The sequence below is a fragment of the Phaethon aethereus genome, assembly GCF_964289735.1.
Source record: "Phaethon aethereus genome assembly, chromosome: 5".
In the NCBI taxonomy this organism is placed as follows: Eukaryota; Metazoa; Chordata; class Aves; order Phaethontiformes; family Phaethontidae; genus Phaethon; species Phaethon aethereus.
The window spans coordinates 6,279,350-6,298,698 of record NC_138579.1 but is presented as its reverse complement, the minus strand read 5'-3'; the positions used below and the strand labels follow the sequence as shown (position 1 = coordinate 6,298,698).

Genomic DNA, 19,349 nt, shown 5'->3' with positions numbered 1-19,349 from the left:
GGCGGCGGCGCGCTCAGCCACAGCCGGACGGAGCCCCCTCCCGCCCCTGCCTACCCTCACGCTCCCGACCGCCTAACAACGCGCGCTCCCATTGGCCTCCGCACCGACCAACCAGCGCCGGCCAGGAGCAGGGCGCAGTCCCTAGCGTTTCCCGGGGCAGAGCCGCGGGGGGCGGGGCCGCGCGGTGAGGCGCTGACATCAGCGTGTCATATGGTGAAGGGCACGTGCCGGAAAACAGTGGTACAGCGCCCGGCTAGCTCAGTCGGTAGAGCATGGGACTCTTAATCCCAGGGTCGTGGGTTCGAGCCCCACGTTGGGCGTATAGGTTTTGTTCCCCGCCGTGGCTTCTGATGGGCTCGGGGCGAGAAGAGGCCGCCTCAGCCCGCTCACCCCCACGACTCTGAGGGGGACTCACCCCCCGGACTCCTCACGCGAACGGCCCCCGGGCAGCTGCAGCGGGGGTGATTTTGGCAATGACGGTAACAAACGCTGTACTGCTGCAAAAAAAAGGAGGTTTTATAAACCACCTGGATGGACAAACCAAATGTATATTAATAAACTCGGGGGAGCTGTGGGCTCCCTCGAGGGTAGAGAGGCTTTACAGAAAGGTCTGGATGGAGTCGAGAGGTGGGCGATCACCAACTGTGCAAAATTTAACAAGAGCCAAGTGCTGGAGTCTCCCCCGGGATGGTGTAATCCCAGCTGTACGTACAACCCGGGGGACGAGAGGCTGGAGAACAGCCCCACGGAAAGCGATCTGGGGGGGTGGGGTTGATGGCAAGTTGAACAGGAGTCAACTGTGTGCGCTGGCAGCCCAAGGGGCTGGCTGTGGCCTGGGGTGCATCCCACCAAGCACAGCATGGCCAGCCGGTCGAGGGAGCTGGCTGTCCCACTCGACGCCGTGCCGGTGCTGCCCCACCTCGAGTTCTGTCTGCAGGTTTGGGTGCCTCAGTTACAGAACATGAAACTAAATAGACTGTGTCTTGAGGAGGGTGACCAAGATGGTGAAAGGTCTCGAGGGCAAGATGTAGGAGCGTCTGAGGTCACTTGGCTTGTTCAGCTTGGAGAAGGCTGAGGGGTGACTTCATCGCAGTCTACAACTTCCTCAAAGGCAGCAGCAGAGGGAGAGGTGCTGATCTCCTCCCTCTGGTTACCAGCGATGGGACACATGGAAATGGAATGAAGCTGCATCAGAAGAAGTTCAGGTTGGCCATTAGGAAGAGGTTCGTCACTGAGAGGGCGGGCGGTCCCTGGAACAGGCTCCCCAGGGAAGAGGTCACAGCCCCAAGCCTGTCAGCGTTCAAGGAGCATCTGGACAATGCTCTTAGTCATATGGTTTAGTTTTAGGTAGTCCTGTGCGGAGCAGGGAGTTGGACTTGGCGATCCTTATGGGTCCCTTCCAACTTAAGATACTCTGTGATTCTATGAAAAGGGAGATGAGGGGAAAGACTTAAAAGGCCCTTAGCCCAGAGACCAGCTCCTGCAGACGCAGCACAGCCACAGAGCAGACTGCAACGGGCCATGCTCGTGAATATTCCAAAATATTCCTCCTGTCAGCAGGACTCATCTTGGCTGGAGCTGTTTGCTTGGCTAACACCAGCCTCCAGGAATGGCATCCAGTCCAAGAATTGGGAACATCAGAAGAAAAAACTCCAGTTACTGCAGGGATTTGTGTCTGTCACTGTCCTTCCAGATAAAAAACTTGAGTTAATTGTGACTTTGTCTGCTGCAAGGATCCATGCATCCCTGCCATGCCAGTGAGGGAAGAACTGCAACATTTAGTCCAAGCAAAAAAAAAAAAAAAAGCCAAATCCCTTTCTACACGATAACACATTAACACATTTGAGGCGTGATCTCTAAGAGCTTTCCAGGGCTAGTCTTTCTGAAAAGCAGGTAATAGTCTTTCCTCACCCCTTCGCTGAAATAAGAATCAGTTTTTGTCCTTAACGGGTCATGGGACTCTGTGCTTAGACCTGCCAGTGACATAGGAGTTAGTATTTCTGGCCATGCAGTGTGAAACAGCAGATGTTGAAGCTGTTCAGTGATGCAGAAACCCCACAGGAGAAGATTAGAGTGGGCAGAATGAAGACGAGGTGGCAGAACACTCCAGGCTTGTGAAAGGTCCCAGGGTACACGCACACAGCAGTACAGAAATATCCTTGAAAAGGGAAGGGCTAAGAATATTCTGAATTTCTTCAGCTGCAGTCTGCTGCAGTTCAGGAAAATGACATCATTGCACCACCACGAACATAGGCTCCGCAGGCATTTAATCTCCCCTGCATATGCTTCCTACAGAGAACTACTTATGGACACGAGTAATCCCTCCCAGCTCCATGGGACTCGTGCTGATGGCAAACTCTTCTCTCAGGAGCAAGCCTCGGTAGGCTCTGGCTCAATTCTTACTGAGGCGAGACACAATCTGGGTCATGGAGCTGCCTCCCAATTATTCAAATTATAAATTAAAATGAGCAGCAGAACTTGGGTCTGAATGTTCTTTACCCAGGCCTAAGGATAGCTCTCTGCACCTTGCAATGAAATAGAGTCTATGCAGCAAGCTGGTAATCACATCACAGACTGGGAACAAGTTAAGAACAGGGGTGTAGCAGGCTGGTCTCCAAAAACCACAGTTTTATGCATTTTGCTTTATTAAGCATTCCTGTTGCAATCATGCATACTTTCCAAAGTCACTCAGAAACCTACTGATATCCCAAATCCTTGCCTGCTCCCAACGGCTCAACCTCATGCACCAAGTGTTAGACCCCCTGTTCGGCCCTGTAAGGAGAACCAGACCTCACCCACAGGTTTTCTTGCCAGAAGCAGCTGGATCCTCGAGTCTCCTGCCCAGTCCTGTAGGTTTTACACCTTGGGAGAAAGGCTATGGCGGGGGAGTGCAGCTGAGCAGCGCACCACATCGCGGGGCCCTGCTAGAGGGGACGCTCTCGACTTGCACGCAACCCCATAGTCCTCCGTCTCACTGCAGGGGAGATAAAAAGAGGTTGGTAAGGGGGAACAAGCGTGGTTAAGAGTGAAGGCCCTGAACACTCAAGAAAACAAAGGGAATGCTGGTATTTGAGGAATCTGCTGGGGAGTCAACATCCGCAAGGAAATTAAACCATTCAAGGATAGTAGGCTTATAGAAGCAAGCAAGAGAAGAACCCTAGGATGTAAAAGAATGCCAAGTAACAGACACAGTGGCGATACAGGTATCTAGGTTGAGCATTTAATCCATTTTTCCAAGTCCAGGCCTGACAGATGGAACACAACACAGCACATTTTGAAGAACGTGTTTGTGCGTCACGGCATACCGTTCTCATCCTTGGGCTGCTGCAGAAAAACTCTGGTGCATGGTAATTGCAACCTGTTCAATGTGGAAACCCAGAAAGGGTTTGGACTGGAGACTCTCACATCAGAGCAAAGAGGCGCTGGCCAGGCCCCATCGTGCTTTGAGGACCAAGAAATGATCTCTAAAAGACCACCCTCATCCCAGGACTATACAACAACCATTAACAACAACTCACAGCTACGCCTGTCTATTTTTCTATGCTTTCTGTGTAACAGCCACGCAGCTCATATGAAGTAGGAAGAAGGCAATTTAAAAATACACCTGCCAGCACCACTGGAGAGAAATCATCTGTGTCAATACTATCAGACCACTGTTACCAACCAGCAAAGGCTCGCCTATGACAGACTCTTTAAGCAGAGATTCCTGTTTTTGTGTTTTCTTTTTTTTCTAATTTGGAAACCATCAAGATCAAAAGGAGTATCTCCTACCATGTGCCAACTAACATCATATGTTCAGGTAAAACATATATGAAAGAGAATGACAAAGTTGTGCAGAAGCTTACTTAAATGCCATAGCGCACTGCCCCCTGTGCTAAGTTTCCCCACAAGACCGTTTCTTTAAATATATGCCTAACTTCAAGAAACATGCATCAGGAACCACAGCAGGTAGTCAGCAGACAGCACAGGGAAATCAGCCACAAAGAGCATGTTAGTGGCAGTAAGACTCCAGCACCCTTGCCCCCAAATACTTTTATATGTATGTATATCCCCAAATTTGAGTTAAATAATTACTCCTAAGAATAGGATTTGAACCTCAGTAATCAGCAGGGTCACCATTTATCCAGCGAGTCAAGTTCGGCACGTTGGCAGCAAGTTTAACAGCATTTGATGCCAGGGAAAACCCTCTCCCAAGACACGATGCTGCTGAGCTGCAGTGGCACTGTCTGGAGCGCCCATCAGTTCTGCGAGCCAAGTTAATGCACAGCAGTGTTATGGAAGCATAGTGACAATCATGATAAACCCAAACCAGCAGCACTAGCAGTAGAATAGAAGTGTAGGTGTTTGTTTTCCCACAGGAGTGCTCCTTCTCCTTCAATATGTGAAGAATATTGCTGAGAGCCTATTAACCAGCCAGCAATTCCTAAATACAGTGTTAATATCCAAATGTACTTTCTTTTTTTTCCCTTAAGCAATGAACTTTGTATTGCATTTTCATTTAATACATACTGCTGCAGGACAATGAAGGGTAGTATTTCTGATGGTGGGAGGGAGAGCAAAGAAGTGTATCCAAAGCAGCACAGGCAGCTGGTCAAAGGAGGTGATTCTGGCCCTCTACTCTGCTCCACTGAGACCCACCTGCAGTGCTGCATCCAGCTCCGGAGCCCTCAGCACAGGAGAGACATGGACCTGTTGGAGAGAGTCCAGAGGAGGCCACAAAAATGCTCAGAGGAATGGAACACCTCTCATGTGAGGACAGGCTGAGAGAGTTGGGGTTTTTCAGCCTGGAGGAGAGAAGGCTCCGAGGAGACCTTAGTGCAGCCTTCCAGTACTTAAAGGGGGCCCATAGGAAAGATGGGGACAGATATTTTAGCAGGGCCTGTAGCGGTAGGACAAGGGGTAATGGTTTTAAACTAAAAGAGGGCAGATTTAGATTTGGTATCAGGAAGAAATTTTTCACAGTGAGGGTGGTGAACCACTGGCACAGGTTGCCCAGAGAGGTGGTAGATGCCCCATCCCTGCAAACATTCCAGGTCAGGCTGGATGAAGCTTTCAGCAACCTGATCTGATTTAAAGTTAAGTTAAAGATGTCCCTGCTCATGGCAGGGCGGTTGGACAAGATGACCTTTAAAAGTCCCTTCCAACCCAAACCATTCTATAGTTCTATGGTTCTATGATTCTACGTGACTTCTGAACTTGACATTTCAATAAGAGATTCAAGATTTCCTCACACACCTATTTATAATCCTTACATGGTTGAATTCTTTCTTGGAGGGAAGATACTGGGACAGTTATTAGCTCAGCACTATGTGAGAATTACAGGCAGAACAGTTCTCTGTTAAAACTCTCAAAACAGGGCTGTGTGCAGAGGAAATACTGCTCCAGCACCTTTGATAAAGAGCCCCAAACCATCTCCTCACACATGATTCAAGGCTGGAATACTTTAATACAGAATTTGGCCAAAAAGTTTCCATAGGTGTTTCCCATAGTAGACTGCTCTTCATTCTTCTAAGCATATTTAAAATCAAAGTATCTTAAAACGAATTCTCTCAACAATGTCATTTACTGTACAGATAAATAACAAACAACTCAGTAGGCTACAACTGATGATGGTACAGAATTTCTTCAGAAAAGGACAAAATAGCATAACAGTTGCCAGAGTTAAGTTTTTAAACTATAACCGGACGTGGTATTACATTGTGTTAGTACCTACCACCATACCCTCCAAAACATCCACATTGTTATTATAAGTCCACATTCATATTTAATAGTGTGACACACAAATTATTTAATTAAAAAAAAAAAAGCCAATGCATATATATCTACTTGAAATAGATGAGGAGGATCCTTCTGTAGCATTTAGGCGCTCATTTCTCGGTAGAAAAAGCCCTCTTCATCAATGGTGGGGGTGCTTTTCCAATGTCAAACATCATTTCCAGTGGAGGATTATTAAGACAGCACCAGTCAGGTATGCGGCCTGTCTGGCTGTAATATTCTTTGGACACAGATCGGCTCCCAAGTATGTCCTGAAGTGCTCCAAAAATGGCTCCTACATTATTGGGGGGGAGGGGGGGGGGGAAGTTGCATTAATTTGATGTACTGAATTTCTTTTTCTACTTCTTCCTATCAAGAATCTCCACTATTCTTTTTCAGCTTTGTTACAGAAATTAAAGGAATGAGAGGATCTAACCGCTTTCCTTTCAGTAGCCCAGATAGTCTCAAATTGCTTCCATTTACATCCTTTGAAAGTAACTGAAAGCAAAGAATCATGTAGTCTCTGCTGAGAACAAAACTGGCCTAGCTGACCTGCTTCTTATGACAAAGTTTCCTAGAAGTTTTGATTTTAAACACTTCAAACAAACCACGTTGTCTTTAAGGAAATTTCCTCTCCCCAGAAAGGGTGTCACACAATACCCCTAAGAAGTTTACGCAAGCTGTGAGAAAATTCAGACCGCAGCAGCTGACTAGCACTGCCAGCGAAGAAAAGCATCAGAGAACTTGATGCATATAAATCATTCTTGTTTGCTAATTCTAAAAGTAGACTCAAAAGGTTTTAAAACTAAAATTTGATAAACATTTACATTTCAAAGCATATGGAAATAAAATCTACCCTTGCAGTTAAAGTTAGTTCCTCATACATAGCAGGTAGGCTTAGCTTATCTACTGAAAGCTTAGAAAAGCAGGAATTCTTCTTATCAACCTGAGACCCTTTCTGAAAAGCTGCTAAAAACGGCAAGCCCTTCTGTTTCGCTATCTTGCCAGTACCTCATCCAAAATCCATCACTGAGTTTATCTATTTGGTACTGGCACTTGGGACCAGCACAGGGAGTTAGCAGCCTCCAGCCTCTCCATAGCTCACGGCTCCTCAGTCAGTAATTAAACTTGTTTTTTCAATAAGCAGATCTCCGTACTCACAGCAGGTCTTTCCTCTGCCTAATTGCTTTCCTGGTGCCACCACATGGTGGTAGCTCTGTACTGCACTTGAGTCAACACCTCATCTGCCACACAGTTTCAAATTTCAAGTCACTTCTTTCAAGCTCCCACAACCTGCACTGCCTTTCTGCCCCCGAAATGTCCCTGAGGGAGGTTTACTCTGCAAGATTTCTTCCCGGAGGGCATAACAATTCCACAGAGCTCCAATGCAGCTTGATTTCAATAGTTCACCTAAGTTTTACTGCTATTTATTCATTACAAATCCCACCTGGAAGGTTTTATTTTTCCACTTTGTACCTTTGCTTAACAGCTGTTTTCATTCTTACCTCCCAGCCAGGCCACACAGTTGGGTTTGGCAGGTGGAGTGTGAATTCTGAAGGTTTTAGTAGCAAGCGCTTCTTTGTATTTCGGTTTCTGTACCAGGTATCTGATTTCAGCCATGAGCCTGTGAAGAAATCCTGGCAACATAGCGGTGCCACCAATAACTACCAAGTTCTCTGCCAACTGCTTCCTGGTGTCTATGGGACACTAATGCAAACAGGAATAAAAAAAACACCAAAACACTTTAACTGAGGTTGCATGAACAAACATTCAAAGGTCTGTTAGAAATTCAGTCGGTCTTTCTACGCACTTCAGTTGCCATTTTCTCATGTTTAGCCAAAACACAACCAACATTTTCTTCCCTAGACTTCCCAAGAAAATCAGGCTTAAGGAACCGCCCAGTTAAGGCTTACACGAGCTCGCTGTAAAGGCCTTCAGCTGAGACAGGCCAAGACAACAGAGGACAGAGGTATTAGTGACAGTAATTCCCATGAGTTCTGGGAGAAGATATGCCAGAGAGAGGTGAAGCCTCAAGCAGTGCTCTCAGACAGGGAAAACTCATACATAAAAGATTGACTCTTTTTAGCTCCATGTGGGAGAACGGTGCTGCAAAAGTCACAGTGGCATAAAAGGTTTCTCCTGGAGCTTGCCTTAGGCATCAGAGAAAACCAAGCTTTGTCAGTTCTGCTCCTCAAAAGCAGATCTGTGCTATCTCTTTGAGAAAAAAAAAAAAAAAAAAATCCAGACTGCTGTGGTCCTCATGTCCAGCAGAAGTAACTGGACACTACTTAGCACTTGTAAAGTTAACATTTGTCTTTCCTCTGGCCTAAGAGTGATGCCAGGCAAATGCCTAGAGGTACAGAGGTGAGGGGTCCAGGCACAGATCTTGCTAAACCATTTGTTTTCATAAGGAATTCTGATTGAAATGCTTGTCATGTCATCCAAGCCTATGGCTCTCCAATAAATTATGTCTCAGCAGACTAATTTAAATGGCATCAGTAACTACAGCAAGTCAACTTTAATTAACATACATATACCACCACATAATGAAAATTTCCATTTATAGTGGTTTTCTAATGCTTTTTTTTCCTAAATATAATAAAAAATGAAACATTTGTATATGCCAAGAAAATTTTTCATAATATAATCTAATATACTGCCTGTAATAGAGATTTCCAAATTTTACTCTATCTTAGGTAAACCAGCACTCTGCAGGACTCAAAGTCTAACTCTGAGGAAAACACCTTGAAAAAAGAAGAAACAGAATACCTGTGTCATCCGAGTTTAAGCACCGTAATTCCTACAACACCAAGTATTAGTGTATTACTCCTTCATCATTAGGTACGTAGAGCCCCACCCCCGAATAAACACAAGCTAGTTTATTACTTTTGCTGAGGGGTGAGCACTGCGTTTCTTAGAAAACTGTCCTAGACACATTGCAGTTTACCAATGAGTAAGAAAACAATCACAGAGTGGATGACACATGGTGATTTACTACCCCACAGAAATTCATCATGTGCCAGAACCCTAGAAGTCATGCTGTGCTAAACCTTTTCAACCAATCGCAACCTGGAGTCAGAGGGTGTTACTCTATATAGAGTCATTTATAACTGCAGGTTCTCTAAGGCTGGAGGCATTCAATAAATTGTTTCTAATATAAAGATACCTGAACGAGTGAATCTAAGATCAAAGTGGCAACCGATGTCTCTTCATTATCCTGTTCAAATAATATTTCAACAACGGAGTCTCTGTTGCAAAGACAGGAAATGAGTGTTAATGAGAAGCAATACTACACTATGAGCTAACACTCATGAACAGCAGAGATGGAAATAACTACAGACTTCCTGCTGACAACGCATCATCACTACTTCTTCTGTCATACAGTCCCTGCACCAGGTGGTGTCAACAGCGACGAGAAAACGCCCTGTCCACTTCACTAAACCTCTCTCGTCATCCTGCATTAATACTCCATTTCCGGTTCCTCCATCTCTCCAAGCTGTTTGGTCTCATCTTCGACTGTGAGCTCTCTGGAGAAGCTGACACCTCTTATTATGGGCTTGCACTGTGCCCAGCACAAAGCACAATTTAAGAGACATTAAAAGCACATGCAAGTGTTCCATTAAAATTCAATTTTGTGAAAATGTATGTGCATTTAGAGTTGAAATTACATCCTCCTAAGTACTATGCTATGGTATTTCTCACCTGATGGGGCCAACTACATGGAGAATCTTTTCTCCATCTAAAGGATAGTCCACATCTGGAGGTGGTGAAGGGCGCTAGAAATAGAAACATACGTGCATCATTACTTCAGAGGCCAAAAAGGCTACATCCACTTCGAAAGACTAGGGTAAGCTTCATTCTCCACCCACCTCAGCACTGCCATCAATGTTGAACTTGGCCGCTTGGATTTTCAGTCCACGTTGGAGATCACTCACAAAACAAGTGCGGACTTCACAAAGGAAAAGAAAGGGGCATAAGAGAGACTTTGTTGCATCCTTTCATCACCAGTAAAGACAATAATTTTGTTTAATTTAGAGAAGAACACAGACTTTATGCCTTTACTGGTCCAAGAGGTTACCAAATAAATGCAAAGAAAAACGGCTTCTACACTTCAGCAGAGTTCAGATGCTATCTAGATTCTGAGTTTAAATGAAGCTGACACTGAAACTATGCTAGGACAGGCAAGATTTCTTTCTCAGACAAGCTACAAGATTTAAAGACAGAGGGATGTTACTGATCATGCCTTTGGTTACCACAAAGTGCCAGGGGTTTTATTCTGCTGGCAATCAGACCATTGCAGGTCTTGTACCATGGCTTCAAATGAGATGTTGCTCATTTTCTAAACAAGCTGTAATCATGCCATATTCTTCCTTGTCCAACTCTCCAGCACCCTAAGAATTCCAGAGGTTTTTTTTTTCTCCAGGCAACACTGACAGAGCACAATTTCATTTGTATCCCAGCTGTTAGTGTTATTATATACTTAGTTATTTGTATCTGGCACAAATGAGTATCTTCTTCATAAATGGTTGTCACAAAGAAACAACCCTTTGATACACCGGCAATCATAATTTCAACCCTAGCATATTATATCTGGTTCCAAAAGACTGCATGAAAACCAGAACTGATCAAAAAATTGTGTTCAAGTCCAGGAACTAGAAAAGCAACTTCCACTTGACAAAGCACCAGCTGCATTTTGCATTTGACTGATTGATTTCTTTCTAATTTGGTCCAGAAGAGACATGCTAGTTGCTATTTTCTATGATTATATATAATTTCATCTGTTGCACATAAAACATTACATAGGAATTCATCCAAGTTCTGCCCAAAGATAGACTCTATTTTTTCTGGTGTAAATGTAGTCCTCGACTCATCTTGCGTACCTGATTAACATACCAAAATGTCACACGTAGGCTAAACCTGAAAGAGGAATTCAACGTGGTTTTGCTTTCAAAGAGGAAGAACACTGCAAGTTCTCCCAGTCAGTAAGAAATGTGATAAACAAAGAAGATAAAATAAATTCCTAAACGTGAAGTATTGCACACTTGTTATCATATACTACCACACAATTTAATAAACTTTTTCACAAAGCTTTTATTTCACAAAATAAACTTTGTTTCCCAAAGCACAAAATTTTACCTTTTATATCCTCTACTATGTCTTCTGGAACTGAGCCTGAAATAAAAAAATAACTTTCAACAAAAGCTTAAGTAGAAAGAGAACGTAAGAATGAAATTAAATTTGAATTACATTTAGTACATTAAAGTTTCACCTTGATAGCAGCTTTTAAAGATTTCTAAGGAAGAAAGAATATAAAGAACAGAAATAAAAAGGTTGTCTTCTCTCAAAACATACTGAAAAATTACTACAGAGCTTGTTCTCAGCCTTCATTCAAACCTGCTGTTATGAGTGGCTTCATAAAATAATATACTTAAGTATGGAGAAAGAAATCATGAAAGTAGATCACATAAGATGCGGTGAATACTAAATTCATTTTATTCACTGTTACTATTAATGCAAGTTCACAGCACATATGCTACATCAAACAAACCTTACCCATCACAGATGGAAGACTTTGTCCTTTGGCTAATCCTGTATCAACTGTGCACTGCTCCAACAGCTGATATTCCAGCTCCCTAAAACACATTAAGTTATTTAAAGTTAGCTATTAACTCAGAATGATTCTCTATATTATGCTTAAGGGACAGCATTTATTCATGCCAGTCACATTCTTCTTAAACTGAAGCAGATCTGATTTCCACAGCTTTTACTACATCAACAAAAGCTACACAGTGGTAACTTTAAAAATCAGATGCTGTTGCAGCAACATTTATGATTCAAGTCATGTTCAAAAGGGATCTTCGGTCATTGGTCAAAGATGAACTTTCACAAATAAATCACCGGTAACCTGGAATGCGTAGCTGTGAACTTACTTGTGGATAGCCTTTCCTCCCAGAGGAAGAGAACCCCAGCAGCTCAGAATTGGAATTCCCTCATATATCTACATGAAGATCAGGAAATTGTCCTTTTTTGTTATGAGTTGTCAGTCTGTTGGAACAAAATGCTTCTTCCCCTCAGCATTTGCATTCAGTAACTACTTGAAATACTTTCTAACTGCTTTCTTCCAAAACTAATTTCTAGTATATAAAGGCTGGAGTTATGAACCACCCTTCCCAGATTTTGAGGGAACACAGATTTAGCATGTCAGCTGTGAAAAGACTCCCCAAGTCACGGTATCCTATAGTCAAAGGCTGGACGGGCTGATCTGCTCCTATTACTTTTTAGGACACTTGAAGTCTATAAAAATATCTTGTCACAACAGCCTTATTGCTGAAAAATTTGTTTGTGTATTATTAAAGGATACAGGCAGCACCAAGCTTTCTGCGTATCCACAGTCTAGCACCATGGCAGAATTGAGCCCAAGTGTCAGGAGAGACATTAGATGACTTGGAGCAAACAAAACAGAAGGTACCTACATGGAAACCAAAAGGACAATTAACAGAAGAGGGGGGAAAGAAACAAACCACTCAAAGCACTGCTGTTTTCCCCAAATGTCATATGAAAAGTAAAACCCGAACAACTATATCCTAAGGTATCCATTTTTAATTTAGTTTTTAAGGTAGTGTAGTAATGAACAAAATACAAGAAGATTCTAAATTCTACATTCATCTTTTTTGTCGTACATACCAGTGACTTCAGTAATAACGAATCTTGGAATGAGTTTATAATAAAATCAAGTGTTAACCAGAGAACTCATCTTAAGTCATAGATCGCGTTTGTTATTGTCATCGCAAAGAAATTAATGAAACCAAAACACCACTAACTTGAAATGTTGTATAAAGACTTGAAGATGTGAACAAAAGTCCCAAAAAACACATAAAAGTGTGCCTTACAATAACACACCATTACATACAAATTCGCAGCAGAGGCTATTTGAAAGACTCTCCCCAAAGCAATGTGGAAACTCAAGTCAAAATTACATGAGAATTACTTCCTTCTCCCAGAATTCCATAAATCAAGTTTCCTAGATAGCGACAGTTTCTTTAATGGAACACCTGGAAGTGTGAATCAAGAGCACTTTCAATAAATCCTGCATTTAAGGGCAACATTACTGATACTTAGCCCAGACACACGAGTTACAATATTGTCCCTGTATTGATATTCATATTAATATTCATAATAATATTCATCAATATAATGTTATTATATTAATATTAATATGTGTTAATATTTGCACCAAATGGAAATATTAGCCAGAGAGAATTAACCTCACATCAGTATTAGCTGGCTTCTTAACAAGTTACAAAGTCTCTCCATCAAAATATGACTTTCCATGTCACAAGTCATTTCTGACAACCAATTTTGCATGGGAGTGCTTTATCTGAGACATACTTTTTTCCTGTAAGGACATTAGGAAAAAAAACCCATCACATTACTCAAATCTTTCAGCAGTTTCAAGTCATCAGAAAATGTTATCAATAGTTGGAAAGAATTATGCAGATGTTTAAGCTTAGTTTGTAAACTGTTGTTGTGGAAGTGCAATGAAGAAGTACGGCAGACAAACTAGTTTCACCACTTTTTATGGAAGAACCTTAACCTTTGTTCTATCTTAACTGAAGTAGTATGGATTAACCTGCCACAACATTTCCTGTTAGAACTAAGCAAGAATTAGGTTCAGACTTCTCTTCAAAAAGACTGATCAAGCAGAGCAGATAATAAATTTCAGGTAAGCCTTTATCTAAATGAGTACAGCCAGAGGTTAGATCACATGCTAGGCAAAGATATTAACTCTGGTAGAAGTCATGAGATTTGCTGACAGAGCACTAACAAGTGTTTAAATATAAATGCTGGCTTCAGGCAGTGCTCAATGGGGATTACTGGATCTGTCTGGAACAGTGTGATGTGAGCTGTATTTTCATAAAAGGCAGAGAAACCTTTCAGATTCTTGTTAATGGCTCCCGGTTTGTGGCCTCATGAAGAGTGAGAATGGAACAAAAATGGCCTTTAGCCCGATCTCCAAGCCCTACCTCCCCAGACAATCATCAGCTTTTTTTCATCTCCTTTATGCCTGTCTCATTCTTTTGGCATTATTTTAATTTCTTTGTCCACATCTAGTAGCGGTTGTAAGTAAAATTTCTACCGGGAAGTGCTATACTGAGCACATACAGTATGTAAAACTGTTTACAGTTATGTAAAACACGTACCTCAAAATGCCTGAAAAGGACTCTTGTGAGTGTGTCTCTGAAGTGTGAAGGGCACAAGACAGATTCTATGACAACAACACGGCGGTCTCTGGGATTCACCAGCAGATGTCTAAAAAAGGCAAGATGTGTAAAACAAAATTGGTAAGTTTAATCACATATTATGAGACCTACCTTGTTTTCATATTCCATTCTCCTAAAAAATCTTAAAAATTTGCATTTGGATAGCATTTTCTTCTACAGCAGATACCAAAGTCTTTTTCACAAATTTAAAAAAAACCACACCACTTTCCTAAAAGAAAATTAGGAAACTGAGTTACAGAAAACAAGTTACAGAGCTATCTGCCAAGCAGGCTGTATTTCTGAATATCTGTTAGACATTTCTAAATCAATATAAAGAAATGCAAAAATAGGCATGCACAATATCCATTAATGGCTCATCCAGTGCCATGCAGCGTGTCCATAAAACAGGAAGAATGACGATACAGATGTTTTGATTTCAGTGGAAAAGGATGGAATTGTCCTGATTTCAGTTACAAAGTGATGATCAAGGACAAGAAAAAAACCAAACAACCCACACTAGAAGATGTGAGGCACAGAAATTAAGTACTTGTTTCCCTGTGTCAAGAGATGATTTTTACTGCATAAAAATAAGGATTGGAAGTAAAGAGAAAAGACTAAGTCCAACTTTGTTATTCACTAATGGTACTAAAAATGCAATAAAAAGATGTATTACTCTAGTAAAAATATTCCACAGGTTAAGATTCCTCCTTCCAAACCACTGTCATGTGGAGAGAGTTCTGCACCAATACAAGATGAGCTTCAGCCCTACCAAAATCAGTACAACTCCTTAGGTAATGACTTTCCCCTACCAAGCCCTTTATAAGTGCCACAGTTAAAAGGCAACTTATCAAATACTTCTTATTTCTAGAGAGCAACTGATGCTTCAGGAAACTCACTCTTTATAATACAATCTGAATCTCAGCACCGCTGAATTTCTCCTGCAAAAACACAGCCAGGCAGCCACCTGCAAAATACTGTTTCTGTTTCCTTACTCTGCTAGAGAGCAGCCTCCCGTCACACATGTAATACCTCCCGATGTACTCAGAAAAGAGCTGCAGAAGGCTTGAATAACTAACATCCAAGTCTCTCTTACCTGAAATACAGCATGTGGATAAATTCCTTCAGATACGAATATAGCTCTTCTGTATTAATGTTATACTGAACAACTTTGACAGGCTGTAAGGTAAAAATATCCACAGTCAGCTTAAATACTAGGCAATGATTATATATAAATACATACATATATAATAATATATTCTACCTGAACATATATAATTTCACATATATAAAGAAATCCTCGCTCTTACCTGATTTGCTCTATGTCCTTAACAACGCATCTCATAAACTTACCCTGTAACTAAATTCCAGAGTTTATTAATGCTAATTTTTTGTACTGGTAACTTATCTCAACACTATTTTTCCAAAGCTGCCATCCTCTACTAAAAGAAAAAAAAAATAGCATAGCTAGGCAAAGAAATTTCTCAATAAATGCCCCAAACATAAGCTGCATGGGTAATGAGTATGCATTAACATCAGCATTGGTATCACACTTACTTGTATCTAGTTACAATCTTTTAATAGAAGCAGTTAGAAGATAATGAACAATAGCTTATGATGGACAGAAAACATATCTGCAAATTCTTTCTATACCATAACACACCGAACATTATAAAGGTAAAACAGTTCAGGTAAAATAGGTTACCTTTGGGACATCAGGTTTCTTTATTTCACTAGGAATAATGCACCTTGGTCCTGTTTCTCCTGCAAAACCACACCTAAAAGAAAATGTTGAAAACCTTATCATTTGAAGTCACTATTTAATGTACTGGGCCTAGGAACCATCAAAGAGTAATTAATGAGGAATATTTCTGTGACCACAAAGAGGTGTTTTGCATATAGCTTTTCCATCTGGACATTCTGAATGAGAAAGATTTTTCTAACTTTTTATTGACTCCCTCTCAGCTGCATTCGACAAAACAAGTTTTCTTCACTTCTGTAAGGACAGTAATGCTCAACTCTGACGTGCCTCCAACTTTCCACTGACTACAGTTTTCTGTTTACAATCATCCATGGACAACCTTCCTTACTGCCTATTAAATTTCCAAAGAAATACCTTCCTGCATCCTCCACACAGGCCCACAGTTTTCTCTGAAGCTCTCAGTAAACACAGGTGAGATTAAGTTATCGTGTCCTCTTTAAATCCTCATTTTCTGTGATGTTTATTTAGAAGAAACAAAAGACAAAGACATGATGATCACAATCATACAGGTCCTGTGGCCTATTTCACTGCTGACCAGTAACATTCCACTGACACTTTCTTCCCGCTTTCAGCTTTGAAATGCATCCCCCTCACAAGCATCCTGGGTGATTTAAGGTATTACTGCCTCAAGATGACAGGTTACTACTCCAGGCCTCCTGACAAAACATGAGGGCTCTGAATCCAACTTAGATGCAACATAATAAAAATAGGAGCAACCCCAAAACAAGCTTTGCAGAAACCCATCTGGTTTTCATAAAGCAACTGCACCTTAAAAGACACAAGAACCATGGACTGAAGAAGGCAAATTAAAAACAGAAGAAATTCAAGATTTGTTTTTAAGAAACTCAGCGCTTGACATTTGTTTTACCACTGCCACTCCCATTAAGTTCAAACATCAGAAGAAAGCTATGGTAGAAAACACCAGTAGAAAACTATAAAGCTACTGGACTCGGAGTACTTTTAATGCAAAAGGTCAATTAATACTTTATTTTGGTATTTGGCAACTGTCAACATGTTTCTTCAGATTTCAGAAAAAAATATCTTAAAATAGACATAATTCAGAACTTTATTTTTTTCTTTGGTCACCTAGACAAAGACTTGTGCGGTCCCAGTGTGTACACACAACCGTCCTTGTCTGTCAGCCTGACAACTTTTGAACCTTTGGTTCATTTCAGACTTATTTGGAAAAGGACAGATAGAGACATCTGCCTCTATAATTACTCATAATTACTCTCAGGTAATTAAGTTGCTATCTCTTATTACAGAATCATAGAATCTCTGGGTTGGAAGGGACTTTTAAGTCATCTACTCCAGCTCCCCATGCAGGCTGGAAACAGACCCTAAAAACACGCTATTCAGGGTAAATGTTTTTCCATGAGAGCATTTTATTAGACAAATAATGCCCATGGGATAAAACCTCATAAGCGCCCCAAATTCGGGAAAAGCTTGCAATCGGTGACACGACATGAATCCACAGGAAGCCACTCGTGGAATCACTTGTTTCTATGCATGAAGGCTTTGTTAAATCCTCTCCATAATGACACTGCAGCTATTTCCAGGTAACAAAGCCTGCCTGCTGGTCTGCAATTACACAGCCACTTGAAGAAAAAGCAAGTACAACTTAATACAAAAACAAGTTTGATAGAAATACAAATACAAAACCAACAACTCCTGCCTCTTTAGAGAAGCAGATATCCTTAGGGCTTCAAGCTGGTAAATGCATCCACAGGGACACAGACACGGGCCTAGGCTAAAGAGTGGCATACATCTGAAAAGGTGATTTTCCTGTGATACAATCTTTTTTAACGTGTGCAATCTGCCTCTCCGAACAAGCCACTGACACTCAGGGCACATTTCCAGAGTATTCTAACCTCAGGCATGGGGCTGGATTGCTTTAATGGCCCCTTTTCTGTGAGGCCTACGTGTGCCTGGGACACGAACACAGCGAGGGGAGTTGGGGGTTTCTAACACAACGAGGCATTTCGACATGGGGCGGGCAGAGGCACGGCTACATTTCTGGCTCACGACATAAATAATAAATACTGAACGTTTCTCTTTCCACTTCGAGTTACGCCGGGTTTTTTGTCTAAAACACAAGACTAAAAAAGAAGGCTGTTATTGTGGGCTTTGTACCACGCAGATCGCTACCGAAAGGGGCTGAGGGGAGAAAAAACCCCACACAATTGTTTATCCCGACGGCAGGCCCGCCCCGCTGCCGCGACGCTAGCTCCACAGGGAAGCCTGTCGCGACAGAAAAGGAACAGACGGGGCGGGGAGCGCGGCACCACTCACTTGGTGAAGGCCTCGCCCAGGTCTATGACCACGGCGGTCTTCTCCCCACCGCTGCCCAGACCCTCGTACAGCGGCATCGCGGCCTCCTCTCGCCTCAGGCGGCGGCGCGACGGAGCCTTCCGCCCGCCCGGCGCGTAGCGACGGGGCCTTCCACCTGCCCGGCGCGTAGCGACGGGGCCTTTCTCCTCCCCCGCGCGGCGGACTGCCCGTGGCGCCTGTCCGCACGCCCGTCGCCCCGCCGCCCTCCCCACACTCTGCCGCCGCCCGTCTCGCAGAGGTCGGATGGAGGCAGGAGCGCCTCGGCGGCGGTGGCAGCGGTGGCGGCGGCAGCGGCGCACTCGGTGCGCCTCGGCGTTCCCTCCGCTCCGCCCCGGCGGCGGGCACGGCCTCCGCCAGGGAGAAGGGCGGGACGAGGCCCCTGAGGCGCAGCCGGGTGACGCGAGTGGCGGCGGGAAGGCGGGGCGGGGAGTTGCTCATGTCAGGAGTCCCCGGGCTGGGGCTTCTGTTATCAGGAGCGAAATGGCAGCGGCGACTTGGCGCCCAGAGCTGGTCAAGCCATACTGAAGCGCCCGTGCTATAGGGATGCGTTAATTTATGCTGCTCAGCACGGTTTCTGAAGGGCACGACATCGCCTATCCGTGCCATCCAACCTGGCGTCACACTGTTTCTTGTGTCCTCCCACAGCTCACCCAAAGCCCTTGTGAAAAGTTAAACCCACCGTGGGCCCCGCAGTACCTTTTCTGGCTACGCGACATTTAATGCGAGAGCTGTTAAACGTGAGGCTGGATGTGTAGGTACCCTCAGGGTAGAGTATCCTTTCTCTCAAACAGAAATAAAATGCCTCAGTGGGCAAAAAATACCAATCTCTTCATGGCTCCAAGAGAGTGGTGGTCAGGAGTGAAGACGGGAGTTTGCAAATACAGTGAGGGTAAGAATAATAAACCCCACCATGACGACACGTGCTTTCAAGACTGAGTCACCTGTGCCTGGTAGACAGGTGGTAGAAGATCATCTGTGGTGGGAGTCAACCGGTAGGACACAAGTGCTAAAAATCTAATTTGAATTAGTTCAATTTTATCAATTTTCATGAAAGCGTATAATTGTGCTAATACAGCTGGGCTTTGCCTTCATCTGTCTTTTTTTGAAGGGAAAAAGGTATTACTGTTCGGACTTTCATAGTCATGGAGCTGCACCACAGGACACATTTTGCAAAGTTTGTGGGAATGCTGTATTACCGCAAATCCTCAGGAAATAACAGGCTGTCAAAACCAAGATCTTAACTC

General features: G+C 43.0%; 1 protein-coding gene across 1 annotated transcript; it reads right to left on the bottom strand.

Annotated features, from left to right (window-relative positions):
* Positions 1 to 5,867: 5,867 nt before the first annotated feature.
* On the bottom strand, positions 5,868 to 18,143 carry ACTR10 (actin related protein 10; the record flags this gene model as incomplete). Its single annotated transcript, XM_082000075.1, has 13 exons — positions 5,868 to 6,049; positions 7,260 to 7,461; positions 8,921 to 9,002; positions 9,457 to 9,530; positions 9,624 to 9,703; positions 10,891 to 10,926; positions 11,308 to 11,387; positions 11,685 to 11,752; positions 12,116 to 12,223; positions 13,956 to 14,064; positions 15,109 to 15,191; positions 15,718 to 15,790; positions 18,067 to 18,143. The coding sequence occupies 13 exons, from the start codon at positions 18,141 to 18,143 to the stop codon at positions 5,868 to 5,870; spliced, it is 1,254 nt and encodes a 417-aa protein (XP_081856201.1).
* Positions 18,144 to 19,349: the final 1,206 nt, after the last annotated feature.